Source organism: Elephantulus edwardii, unplaced genomic scaffold (assembly GCF_000299155.1).
Source record: "Elephantulus edwardii isolate Elephantulus edwardi_28Jun2011 unplaced genomic scaffold, EleEdw1.0 scaffold00027, whole genome shotgun sequence".
Taxonomy (NCBI): Eukaryota; Metazoa; Chordata; class Mammalia; order Macroscelidea; family Macroscelididae; genus Elephantulus; species Elephantulus edwardii.
Genome location: NW_006399777.1, coordinates 14,150,282 through 14,168,478, shown reverse-complemented (window position 1 = coordinate 14,168,478; position 18,197 = coordinate 14,150,282). Strand labels below are relative to the sequence as shown.

Here is an 18,197-nt window from a genome sequence, read left to right as displayed (position 1 = left end):
ACTTCCATCATACATCTTAGTCTATATGTTTCCTATTGCCAAAGGGGCCCTTTAGAGTAGTGAGAGAAGATCTTCACCCTGAAACCTACAGCATCCCTTTTCAGCAGGAAGAAGCTAAGAGAATATGCGGTCCCTTTTCCTTATGAATCAAGAGTGAAGTCTCTCTCAGGGAGGAGTGATAGGAAATGGCAAAGGACACAGTGACAAAGGAGATTAATAAGAATTGGCTTTGACAAGCACTGTGGCAATGGGACAATTAAAACAGACTTTCAAGGGGGGGAAAAAAGAGGAACAAACTGGGGAGGAGGGTAGAGAAAATAGTGCAATAATGAATGAAGAGAAACCCAAAATCTCTGTAAATTTCATTAAAATTAATAAAATGTAATTTAAAAAAATAAAGTACCTCTGGATAGATGGGAACTTCCATCCTGTCGGTAAACAGTTAAGTGCTTTTATCTTGTATGCTGCCTACACCTCAAATCTGAACAATCACTAAGAATGACAGAAGAAAAACTGATGCTTTTGAACTGTGGTGCTGGCGAAGAGTACTGATCATAGACTACCAGGAAAACAAACAGGTCTACCTTGGAGAAGGTGAAACCATGTTTCTCTGTAGAGAGATTTTGAAGCTCTATCTCAATACTTTGGGCATGTTGCCTCACCCGTCCTTGAAGAAGAAATTATGACCAGAAAAGTGTTGGGACAATGCAGGCAAAGAAGACCCCAGGTGAGATAGACTGACACAGTAACTGGAGCAATGGGTTTAGGTTTCTCAGATTGAATGAAACTGGCTGAGAACAGGGCAGGGTTCAGAGTTACCATACATAGGGTTGCTATGGGTGACTCAATTACAAAACCACCACCACCATAAAACCCAACTCAAGTTGACTTTGACTCATGATGACCCTTTATCAAGTTTTCAAGGCTGTAGACTTTTACCAAAGAACAGTGCCCATCTTGGTCTGGTGGATGTAAAATGTTGACTTTTTAGTTAGCAGATCAACAAATAATTCAAATAATGCTTGCAAGTAGAGTTTTTCTTTATACCACCCAGAGGCCACATTTTATTTAAAAAAAGTATCAAGTTTTTATTTTATTGACTGTTTGGTTTTGCCTGATGTTTCCCAATAATCACATTTATGTTCCTCATTTTTAGCAAGAGTATCACCAAAGTGGTGCTCTGTTCTTTTAATTACATTTTATAAGAGGTACTGACTGAATGTCTAAATTCCTCATCAATGATAATAATCTTTGCTACCTTGATTGAAGAGTTTGCAAAGTTTCTCCAGCATAAAGTTATTCACTCCTTGCAATTAAAAGGATTTTGTGAAATGATGAACCCTAAGTCTATATAAGTATCTCCTCACCAAATGAAATTAAGTACTATTATAATAATTAAATAGTAATTATCTAATGCCTTCAAAATTTCTACATTAATTACGCCACATTCTCCAATGGCTGTATAAAAATACAGACTATCAGATGTCCCTCATTTACTCATGCACTGCTGTTCCAGTAGTATTTCGGAGGCTGCAAAACACACAAGAGGAGACTGGCCACTGTTGTCCCTCAGAGCCTCTGGTGGATTTGAAGTACAAGGGAGGGACAGCCTTTGGGTTAGCAGCGAGACTACTTACAGACTACACCACCCGAGCTCATCCTACATGCTGTGTGCATATGACTGAATAATCAACTCTCTCAGAACACACATACAAACACCTGTTTTTATAGCTACGAATATTTAAAACCTTGAGTTCTTCCTGATACCCCTAATTCTAACTTAATACCACTAGTTCACTATAGTCTTCCTTATTTTCAGATGTCTAACTCTCTTTTCAACAATAAAAATTTGAGGATGTCTAACTCTCTTTTCAACAATAAAAATTTGAGCTCCTATCATCCCTATGTATGACCGGTTCTCAATGAAAAGTTTGCTCAGTCCAGGGTAAAAATACCAGCATACTTCTATGAATGTTTCATAAGAGGAAGGTAAAGGAAAACTATAATCCTTTATAATGTAAATGTCTTTATGATTCAGCATGCAACTATGGCAGTTAACTTGAATAGTTTAGAGCAGGAAAGTTAAAAGCAAAAACAACAACAACAAAAACCCTCCAAAGCAAAAAAGAAAACCCCCAAAACCACCTCAGTCTTTGCTTAGTGTAAACAGTTTAAGATTTTTAAAGTGCCTAGTTTGACTTGACACTTTCATCTTTTAAAGACTTCCATGAAAAAAAATTAAAAAATAAAAGATCATATAAAGAGAGTCAGCAAGCTTACAGCCAGGCAATTATAAAACAAATTCGAGAAACTTTAGTAAATGAATAGAAACATTTTTCTAATTGCTTCCACCTCCAAAATTCTCAAACTGATTTAACCTACAAAACAGGTTATTAAAATATAAATTTTTCCCATTCAACATGTGAAAAAATTCATTCTTCCATTTACTATGAAATAGGACTTTCAAATTTCTTACAGTAGTTATAATGCATTCCTCCATCCTGTATTAGAATTATGTAAAAGCACCTCTCTTTAACATCTCATAATAATGTTACTAGTATGCTTATGTTCTATATTATTAGAAATACAGAAATTAGGGTTATGTGCATACTGGTACAATAAATTTATAAGATGCAAAGACAACAAAGGTGCTAATGAATATTTTTAACCAAAACAGCAGAGGCACTGCTGCTGAGTCAACTCCAATTCATGCCTCTATTCAGTTTCTAAAGTCATAAATCTTTAAGAGAAAAGACTGCTCATCTTTCTCTTTTGCAGTGGCTAGTGGAACTGAACTAGGAACATTTAGATTAGCAGACCCACATGTTATGAACTACTCCAGGTCTCTATTGCAAAATGAAACAAAAACCACCTGAACTTAAAAAGTAATATAAAAAAAAAAGTAATATATTAGGGCAACTCTGGTGGCCTAGTGGAAAGGAGCTGCAACTACAATCCCAGAGGCGCATGGTTCGAATCCACCAGATGCTCTGCCGGGGGAAGGTGGAACACTCTCCTCCTGTACCAGTCAGATCTGATTTGACGGTACACTCACACAAAAATAGTAAAATTTAAAAAAAAAAAAGTAATATATTTCATGTAAAATGCAAACACTGTGGAAATCAAACAGGTACATGCCATTTATTTCATCTTTGTGAAAGTGATGCAACCTAACTTAAGGTTTAAAACAAGTTATTTTCTATAATGATGTATTAATTAAACTAAATATATATCTACACTATTGAAAAATTGCTTTAAGTTTCCTGTGACACAAATTATGTCACTACAAAAAAAATTAGATAATGTTCTGCATAACTGCTTACAGATTTAAAGCCTCAAATTGTAATACTGAAGAATACTACAGAGAAAATTTTGAATGATGCAGGACGCACCAAAAGAAGATGAAAGAAATACAAAAGAAATCAATCTACCTAAAAGAACTGGTCAACTCTGATCATTTTAGAAAGTACTATATGATTAAGAATTAATGGTGAAGAATGCAGAAGTTCAAGTTGCCCTGAATCCATAGGTAAAAAAATTAAAGTCCCAGGAACTCACAAAATACCAAGTGACATGTTTCAACAAACAGATCCAGCATACTAATCCATACCAAGAAATCTGGAAACAGAAGAGATGCATATTTGTTCCCATTCCCCCAAAACAGCAGAATGTCAAAATTACCAATTTCATTAATATCACCTGTGTAAGTAAAATGTTGAAGATTATTGAAAAATACAGTAACACTTCAAACGAGAACTGCTAAAAATTAAAGCAGGATTCCAAAGAGACTTTGAAACCAGGGATACACTGTTGATATCACATGGATCTTGGCTGAAGGCAGAGAATTTCAGAAAGATGGAATGTGTGTTTCATTGCCTATAAAAAGGCATTGAGTTGTATGGATCATAACCAATAATGGAAAACAGAAGGGAATCCCAGGATACTTAATTGTGCTCATATGAATCCTCTATTTAGATCAAGAAGCTACTGCCTGAAAAGAACAAAAGACCACGACATGATTTAATATCAGGAAAGGTGTGTGTCACGTGGCTGAATTCTTTCTCCATACCTATTCAATCTAAATGCTGAGCAAATCATTTTAGAAGCTGGAGTTTATGAAGAAGAATGTAGCATTAGGAAAGAAGGAAGGGCCAATAAGAACCTGCATTATGCAGAAGACACAACTTGGCTTGAAGAAAGTAAAGAGGACTTAAAACATTTGTTGCAGAAGATCAAAGACTACAGCCTTCAATATGGGTTACATATCAACATAAAAAAAATCCTCACAAATGAAATTATAAACACTATAATCAATGGAGAAAAGACTGAAATCGTAAATTATTTCTTGTGCAAGTTCAGAGCCTGAAAATCTGCACACAAGTATCTTAAAGATAAGGAACAAGCAGCTAGCTACACACATACAACAGAAGTGCCTCAAGAAGAATACCACATAATGTCAAAGAAGGTCCAGAAAGATTTAAACATTCTTTAAAAGCAAAACAAGCTTTCTCCTAAATAAATAGACCAGATCATGAATATAATGAGTAATCCAGAAACAGGGAGGCAGAAGAAATACATCAATGAGAACTTCTGATAATTAGTACATAAGAAATTACATATGATGGAAGAATTTAAGTCACAAGAGGTCTAAGAATTTTTAAAATCATTACAAGACAAATAGGGTAAAACCAATAGAATAGTGGAAACAATAGAGAAGCATGAAAATGTAATCTAGAACAGCAAGATCAATGTTAGAGAAGTTTTCACATGTGACGGGCAAAAACATAATAGAAGAGATGAAACAGAGTCAGTGAGAACCTCTTAGAAGAAAAAGCAGAAACAAAATGGAAAAACGAAGAAAACATAAGATCATGTGAGATGACATCATATGAAACAACATATGTGTGTGATTTGAATTCCAAAAGGGGGGGTGAACACTGAGAAAATTGTCAAATAAGTATTAGAAGAACATTTTCCAGATTTCATGAAAAAAGAAAAAAAAATGACTACAAAGGAGAACACCTAGCCTAAGTTCCATCTTCTCAACCATAAGAGCAAGAAGATAATGGGATGTTATATACAAAAGGGTGGGGAAAAAAGTAACTGCTAACTGAGAAATTGGGTCAAAAAGGGGTGGGGGAGAAGACAACCCCGCTAGGGAAGCAGATTGGTGGACAATAGAAGATTGAAGGTATAGTGAAGGTACAAAAGGGAATTGATGAGAGAGGGAGATAAAAGAGTAAATAAATCTACCAGTATTACAAAACAATTAAACAGAGAAAAGTGGACAGCATCATAGATTCTAACACAGTAAGACCAAAATACAGACTACTTTGGAAATGTAAAAGAAAGCAGAGTTATGAAAGACACTATGAAACAAACTTATAAGAGCTGAAATCTCACTTCATTAAGAAGATAACAGGAAGGAACTAGAGAGTAAATAAAAACTAATGTGAGTCAGGTACAATTCTGGGTGCCAAGAACACTAGTTGTACAAAATTAAGAGGGTATGATGACATTCTATTACATCAAGCACTACTAACTGAAAGGTAAGTGGTTCTAATCTACCACCTGTTCTCAGGAGAAAGTGAGATGGTCTTCTCCTGCAAAGATTCAGAGACCTGTAAGCATAAGAGGCTCTCTCTGAGATGGAACTAACTCCACAGCACTGGATGGGTTTATTTTTTTAATATCCAATTTGTTTCTAAAGCATAAGTAATTACAAATTATGATGTGTGACCCAAAACAACCATGAAGTAGAGTTGAAAAAGAAGTGGAGAAAGAAGTCCAACTAATTAATATTCTTCCTCCAACATCACAGTACCCAAAACAATAAAAGAGAGAATAAAAGAATAAACCCTTTATTTTTAGAAAAACAAAACAAGACAAAAATTATTTTATACAAGCAGTTGTGTTTGGGTGGAACTAGGATAAAGAATAACAAACAATTCATAAAATAACACAAATGAACACACTTTTAGACACAAAGGATGATTTTGTCACTTAAAAATGAGAACAGACTGAACAAATAGTGTAAGCATGAGTGGAATGAGCATCATATTATTTATGTCAGCATGATCCAAAATACTGAAATTCTAGTAATTGAACACGTTGCAGCAAATGACGGCAAAAAAAAAAAAAAAGTGTTTCTAAGCAATCTTCAATTTTAAATATGTAACATTAAGGGATTAATTAACTACTACAGAATACTGTGTCGACATAAAGAAAATATAAAATCATTATAAAATTTACACAATTCTGCATTAAACATTGTTATATGCCACCAGGTCAACTACAATTCATCATGACCTTATTAAAAAGAGATCCTAATAAATTAAGTGCTATCCTGTCCCAACAGTTTTCAACATGCTTGAGAGTCAATTGTTAATGTCACTGGTTTCAATCCATCTGATCTAGGACTTTTCTCTTTCTCTGACCCTCCACCTTGACCAGCATGCATTTTTCCAATGACTGGCCCTCCTGACAATAGGCCCAAACTACATGAGAGAAAGTTTGCCATCCTTGATTCTCAGGAGCATCCTGGTTGCACTCTTCAAAAAGAGACATGGCACTCATTTTGATAATCCATGGGATGTTTAGCATTCTTTTCACACAATTTAAAAGCTCAATTCCTCTTTTGTCATCCTTTTTCACTGGCCCACTTTCAGATGCATAGAAAGTAATTAAAAATACTAGACACTGGCTCAGAAAAACCTTAATAGTTAAAATGACCGTGCTGTTCTTGAGCACATTCTGGAGATACCTGACAGCAGATCTGCCCAATGCAGCACGTTCTCTGACTGCATGATTGCTACTCTCATGGAAAGGAAGCTCTGACAGTTTAGTCGTAAGGAACTGCAGTGTAAACTCAAAGGCACATGGATCGAATGAACCAGCTGCTCTAGGGTAATCTCTTCCTATGCAATTTGCTGTACACTCACTGAAGGATAAGCTAGGAGTCAGTTTTAACTCTACAGAACAGAACAACAGCAAAAATCAGAGTTTTAGAATTTTGGACCCTCCCCACTGGTCCAATGGTGTGGATTTTTCTTGAAGTTGAAAACTAATCCATAGTGAATGATATAGTTGTTAATATTCTGCAGTAAATGCTTTAACTTCTCTTTACTGTCTGCAGGCAAGGTTGTCACCTGCAAAACAAAGGTTATTGGTGAGGTGTCTTCCAATCCTGACACCACATCATTCTTCATACAGTCCAAATACTTCATATTACTTGCTCAGTAAATAGATAAGTTGTTGTTGTTGTTATGTGTCGTCGAGTTGCCTGCGACTCATAGCGACCCTATGTACAACAGCCATAAACTCCGCTCTGTCCTGTGCCAATCTGTCTCTGACACTCCCATCCCAATTATCCCAGTCACTGAATCAATCCACCTCATAGAGGGCCTTCCTCTCCTGCGCTGTCCCCTCCACCCTCCCTCACAACATGTCCAAAGTATGTTAGACGGAGCCTCAGAATCCTTGCCTCCAAGGTATTAAAAAAAGCAACATCCCTAATACACACCTTTCCTGATTTTAAACTATGCAGTGCACTCCTGCTCTATTCAGACAGCTGCTTCTTCGTCTATGTTTAGGTTTCTGCAGTGTAGTGGGGCTATCGCTAAAAATGGCATTCCTAGGCCATTGTCCTTGCCTTTGTCCCATAGCTGGGCTGGAATATGGACAGATGATATTTATTTGTCCAAAAGGGGAGTGGCTAGTTTCATCATTCCATCATGTTTAAACTGAGCAAGTTCAGCAGCAGAAGATGGGAAATGTCACTATCCACAAAGGAAGAGAAGCAGTAGGAAACAATGCAGCACACATCTTTTAGGGCCAGAGATCCGTGTGCCCACCATACCTGTAGGAGAGCAGCATTAGTCATAGCTGAAAACCAAAACCCCCAAGTGAGATAGAGCAGACTTGAGACTGCTGCCCCAAAATCAGGGCAGCAGCCTTCACACGAGTCTGCAGCAGTACAAGAGGACAAGACGCTTTAACTGGTAAGATCAAGAGCTTTGTTTAACACTGGCCCAAATTTTCTAAAGTCTGAAAGTTCTGTGAAGATGCTTCATAAACTGAACTGACTGAGAAAATATATTCTGTAGCTGTTGTTGTTGTGTGCCATCGAGTTGATTATGACTCACAATGATCCTATGAACAAAACATCTGAACCCTATTCTATCCTGTACCGTCCTCACACTTCCTGACACATGAGTCAATTGCGGCAGTCACCATGTCAACCCAACTGGTCGAGGATCTTTCTTCCTTTAGCCAACTTTCCACCCTTCAAAGCATCATGTCCTTCTCCAAGAATAGCTTCTCCTAGCAACATGCCCAAAGGATGTCAGGCAAAGCCTCATCATTCTTGCCTCCAAAGAACACGCTGGCTGCACCCTCTCCGAGACATCTATGTGTGTTCTTTTGGCCGTCCATGGGATGTTTCAGTGATCTTCTCCAAGAAGAGCATCAATTCTTTTTCTCTCATCCTTATTCACTGTCCAGCTCTCAGATGCACAGCAAGTGATCAGAAAGACTATATGGCCTGAATCAGACAAACTTTAGTCCTCAAACTGATAACACTACTCCTCAATAATCTGGAAGTAAGTTTTAGTTATATTCTGTTAACTCCCCTAATAAACCCCATTACCATTAGAATGGTTCTGTGAGGTCTCTATAGCTATTTCAACAGATTTCAGACCAAGCAGAGCAGTAGGATTGGTGCTGAAATTAGTAGAAGGAGTTCCAAAAGTACTGAAGACATGTCTAACATCATGGACACTGGCTTTGTGTATGGATGCTTTTGATGGGCGGTTTACTCTGGGGAGGTAGTAGATGTAAGGCTGAAGCATCTCTGCTGTGCCCACGCTTACTTCACAGTTTTGCATGGAGACAACTAAGTGTTCTGTGATTCTCATTCTCCTAAATGGTAAGATCTTTCTGATACACTCTGTTTTTAGACAGTATCTAGCTAATATAAGCACAGATATCCCTCATACCATGGCTACCCTCGAAAACAACTTGAATTTGTGTAACTTCTCTGTTATGTACTGTTTGAGTAATTTTTTAAAGACTCTTCAGGAAAGTTTTACTTGCATGTGATAGAATTATTTTTAAAAATAATTTTCACATTCTATTGGATCATCTCTTTGGGGAATGGTAGCAGATAAGCACGTATTCCAGTCAGTTAAACAGTTAACTGTCTTCCAATTTTGTGGCATTAGCTAATGAGCAACTCTAAGGCTGTATTTGTTGCAATTCCTGGGGCTTTATTTTTTGACCAGTGACTTCAATGCAGCTTAAACTTGTTCCTTCATTATTCTGATTCTTGACCATATGCCACTTTCTGAAATAGTTCAGTACCAACCAATTCTTTTTTGGGACAGTGACTGGGTATTCGTTCCATTGTCTCTTCATGCTCTGGAATCATTCAATAATTTTATTTCAATATTGCAACACAAGATTTAAATTTGTTCTTCAGTTCTCTCAACTTGAAAATTACCAAACTCATTCTTTGCTCTAGGTTTTTATACTAACTTCAGTTCCTTGTCAGTTTACATTACAATATTTGTTTTGTATTTTAAGCTACCCTTAGAAATCTTCTGTTTACTACTATTTCTGCCCTTATTTCAGCCTCCTTCAGTTCTAGTGCATGTTTTAGAATAGTTTTTGGCATCCATTTTTGGTCTTTTCTTTCTTTCTGTCTTTTCAATGACCTTTTCCTTTCTTCATGAATAATGTCCTAGATTTCAACCTTACAACTCTTCTGGTCTTTTGTCATTACTGTTCAAAGCATCAGATCTATTCTTAAGATGGTTTATTAATTCAGTTGGGATAGAATCAAAACCATATTTTGGTTCACAAACATTTCTTTTCGTTTTCTACACCTTAAATTTGAACCTGCATCAGAGTAATTTATGACCTGGTCTTGTTTTTACTGTAGATACTGAGCTTCTCCCTTGACTCGTTCCACACATGCTGACAATCTGATTCCTATGCAGTCCATCAGGTGAGGAACATGTGTATAGTCCTGTTTTTTAAAAAATTATTTACAATGAATAAATAATTCATTATACAAAATCTAGTGTGTTCTCTGTGTAGTTATCATTTATGTCATGTTGGTTTTTAAAAAAACCTTTATTTGGAATTTCTTTTTTTCTTTTTAAATGTTTACAATGGTATGCTGTCTTGTAATGAGGTTTGGTGGCATAGTGTATGATGTGTTGTGCTGCTAATCAGATAAGTTGTAGGATGGCATCAAGTGCACCATCTGTGAAGAAAGCAAAAGGTCATTACAGAAAAAAAAAACACCAACACAAATACTGGGTGTCAGAAGACACTGTGAATACTGCACTTGAACAGAGAGAAGTTAAAAGCAAACAAGAAAATTATTTTATGAGAGGTGAACAACAGATTTCAACAAGCACCTTCAGAAAACAAATACAAATATTATACTAAAATGTGCAAAGATCTAGAGTTAGAAATCGAAAGGGAAGGAGATGTTAAGTATTTCTACAATTGAAGAAAAAACTGAAGCCTCAATATTCAATACTAAAGGATTTTATGGGTAAAATGCTCAACTATTCAGGAAGCACCAAACGTAATTGGAAGGAATACAGAGTCTCTACACCACAAAGATTTGGTCCATTTTGCATCATTTCAAGAAAGAGCAAATGATCAAGTTCTCACAGTAATAAAGAAATTGAAGCTACAATGAAGGGACTACCAAAAAATGAGGCTCCAGGAATTCACAGAATAAAAATTAAGGGTTTCAGCAAACAGATTCAGCTGTGGATGTGCTCTTTATTTACTAGAAACCTGGAAGACAGCTTTCTAACCAATAATATTTGGCATATGTCCTTATTTGTTACCATTCCAATAAAAAAAATAATAGCAACACACACACAAATCTAGAAATTGTAAAAGCAGACCATCAATATCACAGGCAAATAAATCTTGCCAAAAACTCTTTTTAGACGGCTACAGTAGTATAACAGCTAAAAATTCAAGCTGGATTCAGAAAAAATTTTCAAATGATACGTAATTATTACTGTCAACTGATAACTCTTAGGTCAAAGAAGAGAATATTAGGTAGATGTTGACTTTGTTTAATTGACCATGCAAAGACACTGAATTTTGTAGGTCACAATAAAGTACTAATAATATTTGAGAAGAATGGCAATTCCAGAACTCTTGGTTGTGTTTACGCAAAATCTTTACCTGCCAACAAGCAGTTATTTGCACACAAGGGGATTCTGCAATACTTAAAATAAAAATGTGTGTCAAGGTGTATTCTTTCCTTATTCTTGTAAAACAGTACGGTTTAAAATCAGGAAATGTGTGCATCAGAGTTGCATTTTCTTTCCATAGCTACTCAATCTGTATGCTGAGAAAATAATTTGAGATACTTGACTATGTGAAGAATGGGATGTGATCACAACTGGCATAAAACATCAATAATCTCCTTTATGCAGAAAGCACAACCTTGCTTGGATAAAATGAAGAAGATTTAATGTATTTACTGAAAAAGAGTTGTTGGTGTTGTTAGGTGCTGTAGAGCTGAATACAACACACAGTGACTACAATAGATCTGAACCCTGTTCTATCCTGTGCCATCCTCACACTTCCTGACACACAAGAGCACCATGAGGCAGTCACCGCATCAATCTACCTGGTCAAGGGTCTTCCTCTCCTTCACCAACTTTCCACCCTTCCAAGTATCATGTCCCTCTCCAAGTTACAGCCCCTCCTAGAAGTATGTCCAAAGTATGTGAGGCAAATCCACATCATTCTTGCCTCCGAAGAGCACTCTGGCTGTACCCTCTCTGAGACATATCTGTCTGTTCTTCTGGCTATCCATGGGATGTTCAGTGCTCTTCTCCAACACCACATCTCAAAGGCATCAATTCTAATTTTTCTGTCATCCTTATTCACTGTCCAGCTCTCAGATGCAAAGCAAGTGATAGCAAAGACCATGCCCTGAATCAGGCATCCCTTAGTCCTCAAACTGATATCATCACTCCTTAATAATCTGGAGGAAGAAGAGAACAGCCTTCAAAATAAGTCATATCTCCACGTCAATATAACAAAAATCCTCACCACTGGACCATTACAGAGCATACTAACAGACAACAAGACTCCGTTTTACTTGGGATTGACAAATAAAATCCAAAAAGACATGTTTGGGAAAATCTATTGTCTGAGACCTCTTAAATGTGTTAAAGAGCAAAGATGTCTTTTAAAGACTAACACATGCCTGATTCAAGCCCAGGATATTTTCAGTTCTTTCACATGAACAAGCAAACTGGATAAGGAACAAGGAAGAATAAAGAATGCCTCTTAACTGTGATACTGGTGAAGAGTACTGCATATCTCATGGACTGGCAAGAAAAACAAACATATCTGTTTGGAGGAAGTGCAACCAGAGTAAGTAAGAATGATGAAACATTGTCTGAAATGTAATGAATGGATGTGTTGCCAGGAGGTACTAAGACCTAGAAAACACAGCAAGGTTGAAAAATAGGGGATCAGTGAAAGAGATGAAAACTCTTCATGGAGAGGAACGGACACAGTGCCTACAACAGTGACTTTGAGCAGGGCAGAGACTGTGCAGAGCTCAAACAAGAGGGCAAGGCTTAATCTATAATCCATAGGGTCTGTGTGGGGCAGAGGTGATTCAGCAGCACCTAACAACCACAGATAAGTATATGAAAGACTCACTACAGTACTCACTCCTACTAGCATAAATTACCGTAAGGATATTTCGTTATTAAAAATTGTAGAAAAATCACAAAATAAAAGTGAATGCCAATACAAATCTTTGATGAATCAATTATTATATGTGATGAATCAATTATTATATGTGAAAGTATGTATATCTTTCAGTTACGATCAAAGGTTTCATAATACATAAAGATATCCCTTCAAAGTATAGGCTACCTAGACTTCTTCAAAACTTCATATATATTTATTACTTAGATTATGTTCTGAAATTGTTCCAAGCACCAAATAAATACTATCAAAATACATGCGCAGAAGTGATATTCTAACTAACTACATCACATTCCATGTTAATAATTTTTCTCTATGGTTCTCAGGATGAATTATTTATTTACAAGGGAAGAAGATGAGTTAAAATAAATACTATATCTATTTTAGATAGTAAAGAGATATTAAAACCAACTTCCTTTTTCTGATCACTGACAAGCCATTTTATGAAATACAAAACATTTTTTAAAAACTTGTCAGGTATCCCTGAAAAGAAAATTGTTAACAGTATCAGAATTAATAAACAAGTAATGTCGGGCCTATTAACACGAAAAAGAAGACGGGCATAATACATACTGGAGGCCGGCCAGGTCGACCCCTCTTCCTTTTTCCTTTGATCTCTGTTTCTTCCAGTTCACTGCCAGCATCTGAATGTGCAGTAGTTTCATTAGTTGAGTCCCTAGAAAACGTTATTACACTATTTTAGTGAATAAATTAATACAATGTAACACTATTCCACTACTTTCCTATTATTATTGTACAGTTAATCAGAGTAAGATTATAGTTGACATTTAGACAATATTGAATAAATAAAAACATTATCATCTCTAATGGCATATCACAATGATCAGAAAAGAGGAAATTAAAGAGAAAAACTAATGAACTAATGCTGTTTTATAAAATGTAAAACAGGCGAGGGAAAAAACCCAACCTTGTAAAAAAACTAATTCTCCAGTGAAGAACTCCACCAGTAAGAAGAGTAAAATTCTTTAGTAAATAAGTAGTAATGTTGGAAGGTACACACTTGGTAGGAATCTTTATTATAAATTGCATATAGCCAGTCAAATCTGATAAAAATATGACTTTGATAATACTGACAAATAAGCATGGAGTTAATACATGGTAGCAAATGACTAATACCGGTTCAACAGTCTTTCCCGTTGATATCTGTGTTCACATTAAGAGAAAAAGGTAAAAGATATGAAAATCTTGTATGCTGAAATGTCATTAGTTAATAGTGTGACCAATTTCTTTAAGAATTAAATAATAGTTCTCAAATATTTCAAGAAAGTTCTTTCATTTGTTGAGCACATCATGTAATGAATATAGGCCTGATACATCTGGGCTTTTAATCTGTTTTTTTTTCTACAATCAATAGTACAATAAAATCAAGCTCATAAAAATTTGTTAATTTCCACTCTGTAAATATTCCTACCACCAAGTCAATATGGGGCTACCAAAGGCACATGATGGAATGTAGAGGTGGAATACAATGAATAACTCTATCTACCATATAATTTTAGGGAGCTCTGGTGGTCCAGTGGCAAGAGGGTACACTGCAATCCTGAATACACCCGGTTTCACCAGCTGCTCCAAGGGAGAAGGATGGACAATCTCCTGTGTGATTCGCTGCCTCTGAAAACCCGCGAGAGGGCCAGCTCTGCATCAGATCCAACTCAGCGGTACACAGCTCAATCAAGCATGTAACTGTGTTAGGTACGTACCATCCAGTCGGGTTCTACAACTCCTAGCAACCCTTGGAACAAAAGACCTGGGTGCCAGGCCAGCCTCATGATCACGGATATGCTCAACCCCATTGTTACAATCACTTTGGTAAATAAACCTTAATAACCAAGATTAAAGTCAAATGGAAAAGTATTTTTAAATATCAACCATCTGTATTTTTAATAATTTCTTTAAAATTCATTTTACATAAGAATCTTTTATAATCACTGTACTTAGTAAACAGCTTAAATATTTCTGTAAATATTTTTACTGGTTTTTGCTGCCCAGTAAAGACTACCTACTGCACAGCACTAAAAAAAGTATGACGTATGAATAAGGACTTTACAGATTATACATATAAAATTTATTTATTTATTTATTTATTTTTTTAATGGGGGAAAGCACGAATGTAGTCCCACACTACCACAAATTATGCAGTCGAGTTTCCCACATTTGGAGAAATCGCAGGGGTCAGCACATCTGGAGTGCAATGGATACGACTCACCCTGGGTAAACTACCTTTGTGATCCCCTGCCAGGTAAGTAAGATTCTATATTATTATTAAGTCTAACAGCATGTACATAAAATTGCAAACAACAGGAAAACAAAGAAAATGCAACCTTTGACTTTATTCTTTTTCTTTAAATTTGAATTTGTTGTTGGGATACTATTTATTAATCTCCTTCACTAAATAGTCTTGGCGCCAATGTCTGCCTGTGTTAAATCTTTAATGATGAATTCTTAATTATGTGATTTCTTTCATTATATGCTGTGTTATCTAAGCTCATCCTCTTGATGGGAAATGTCTATGTAAATTACTTCAGTATCAGATCTGAACCCATTCTACACCTAATTCAAGATTTTTAACCACGTGTGGCCTGTTCTGTGGATGACACATCAACTTCATCACATGCGCTTACTGTCATTGAGTCAGCATCAATTCACAGGTCACCCTCAAATTGGGTCTCCAAGGCTCTAAATCTCATGGAAGAACTGTCCATCTTTCTTCCACTGAGCTGCTGGTGGATGCAGGCACTCTGTGCTAACAACGTAAGTCCTCAAGAGACTAGGCCACCAGACCTCCCAAATTTCACCATATAGCACACTGAAAATGAAGTCCCAACCTAATTTACTTCAAGCTCTGCGATCATGTCAATACCATTAATTAACTTAGTAGGCTAATTCAGTGTATGCTTTAAATTGTTATACAAATCTATAGCTGTCACTATTTATTATCCTGTCTGCTATTCAAACTGTAGAATTTTTTCATTCTTCCTCCTGAAGCTCTTGAAATGAGTCCTCCTGACATTCCTGTTTAATAATCTCATTCTTTCCATTATTATTACCTGAGAATCACGACCTAAAATGGTCTGAAGTTCTCTCTTGCTTTTTCCACCTCCCCCTACAAGCCGCTCTAAAGACTAATGTCAGTAATATTCTTTACATTTGTTACCGTCTCCCTTGCAAATTTTCAAAGGTATTTATTTGGGACTCAATACTGTAAATAAGTGACCTAGGGCAACCAGAGTGCTACATGAAGGCAAGAATGGATAAGTTTCATCTCACATACTTTAGACATGCTGTGAAGAGAGGCTATTCCCTGGAAAGAGACATAATGCTTGGAAAGTGAAGGGCCAGTAAAGGAGAGAAAAGACTATCAATAAGATGCACTGGTAAACAGTGTGTGTGGCAATGAGCTCAAATGCATCAGGAATAATAAAAGTGGTCCAGAATAGGTGTGGGTACAGATTTGTTGTTCATAGGGTTGCTATGAGCCATAGCCAACTTGACAAGACCCAAAAAAAAGAAGTCTAGATCTCAGATTACAGGAGACACTTCATTTGACTGTGAGACACCCATAGCCTGGATAGGCAAATATGCCACCTTTAGCAAGGCGGACTAGCCTAGGCTCCCGAGGTGAGAGCAGAAACATGCTAGGGGCCCACCTCTTGCCACATGCTTAATACACCATTCTCTTATCATGCATGTTACGTATTTCCATGCTTGTTTATTTTGTGATTTGCTCTTATAGGTACAGCAATTATGTGTGTTTCTGCTGTATTGGGAGCAGTGTGACCTGTATGATGGTGCTTCTTTTACAGTTTGTGTGTACATAGATGTTTGCTTGTTAGTTTGTTCTTATGAATACAGTATTTGTCTATCAGTTTGCTGTACTGGAGTCATTTACAGGTTCTTGTAACGCTAGAAGCTATGGCACAATACTACACAAGACATTCATGGTTGACAGGTTTCAGTGGAACTTACACACTAAGACCAAAAAGTGGGATTCACCATCCATTTCTGAAATAAATGGCTATCAAAACTTTACGAATTTACAGAGAAACACTGCTAGATACAGTACTAGATGTAGAGCATCTAAGGCTGGCAGTCACTCAAAATGAGGTGAAAATAGCTGCACATATCCATTAATAATTAGAACATGAAGTGTACAAAATAAGAATCTAGGAAAATTGGAAGCTGTAAAATATTACTTGGAACATATAAAGATTAACATCCTAGACATCAGAGTGATCTAAGATAGAGGTATTGATGAAGATGAACAGGACAATAAATTGCATGATTTATTATGCAGAATGACAAACTGAGGAAGACTGATGCTGCATTCATAAACAAAACACTTCAAGATCTATCTTGAAGTACAAAGTAATAGTATGCTACTAACGTTACCAATCTTACTACAACTATTATTCAAATATAGGGATTGACCAATAAAATCAAAGAAGAAATTAAGGACTTCTACAAACTTTTGTGTTTGAAATTGATCAAATATGCCCTCAAGATGTATTAATAATAACTGGTACCTGGAATGAAAAAAAATGAATGAGAAAAAAAAAAAAAAAAGGAAACCAAGGAGTGATCATTGGAATATACGTACCTGGTGAAAGAAATGAGGCCTAGTATTAATTAACCAAGTATCTAAGATCAGTGATTTATTTAATACAAATGTCTTTTAAAAAACATAAATAAAGTCTTCTGGGGAATCCAAGAATCAGAGAGGTCTCAGGCAGGGTTAGCTGCTCTCCTGGTTAGGTTCCCAACTAAAGTGAGCTTTCCTTTCCCACAGGCTATGGAACCAGAGAGGACTTCAGGCAGAGAAAGTTGCTTTATCCTTCCCTGGAGAAGTGAGCTCCCCATCCAGATGAGCTTTCTCACCAACCGTGGGACCAGGAGAACTTCAGGCAAGGTGAGGTGCCTTCCTCTCCCCTGGAGCAGTGAGCAAGTATTCCCATGAGCCCAAGAACCAGAGAGGACTTCAAGCAGGATAAGTTGCCCTCCCCTTCCCTGGCATGTTGAGTTCCCCAACTAGGGAGAGGCCAGAGAGGCCTTCTGGCAGAATGAGTTGCTCTCCCTCCACTGGAACAGAGAGCTCCCTACTCAAGGTTGCCAGATCCCAGACCTGTGTACCCTAGTCAAGGAAACCCCTCTTACAGCAATGGCACAGAACAGATTACCACATACCCCACAAGATACACCTCCCCCCAAGTGATCAAAACACAGAATCAATGGATTTCTGAAGGTGGAAAGTCTGACTGAACTTCCTGACACAGAATTCAAAAGAACAATGATCATGTATTCTCAAAATTGTGTGTGTGTGTAAGTCTAAGAATCAGAGGAATCAACAAGTAAAACCCAAGAGACACTTTAAAAAAAAAAGCAATACAGGAGAAAGCAGATCAAACCAATCA

At 36.7% G+C, this 18,197-nt stretch overlaps 1 protein-coding gene across 2 annotated transcripts in view; it reads right to left on the bottom strand.

Moving 5' to 3' along the window:
* STAG1 (stromal antigen 1) overlaps positions 1 to 18,197 on the bottom strand; it is a 256,619-nt gene that overhangs the window by 223,660 nt on the left and 14,762 nt on the right. For both annotated transcript variants that reach the window (XM_006883361.1, XM_006883362.1), the window contains exon 2: positions 13,342 to 13,444. In XM_006883361.1, the coding sequence (XP_006883423.1) occupies positions 13,342 to 13,444 (103 nt within the window). The remainder of the gene's footprint in view (positions 1 to 13,341; positions 13,445 to 18,197) is intronic.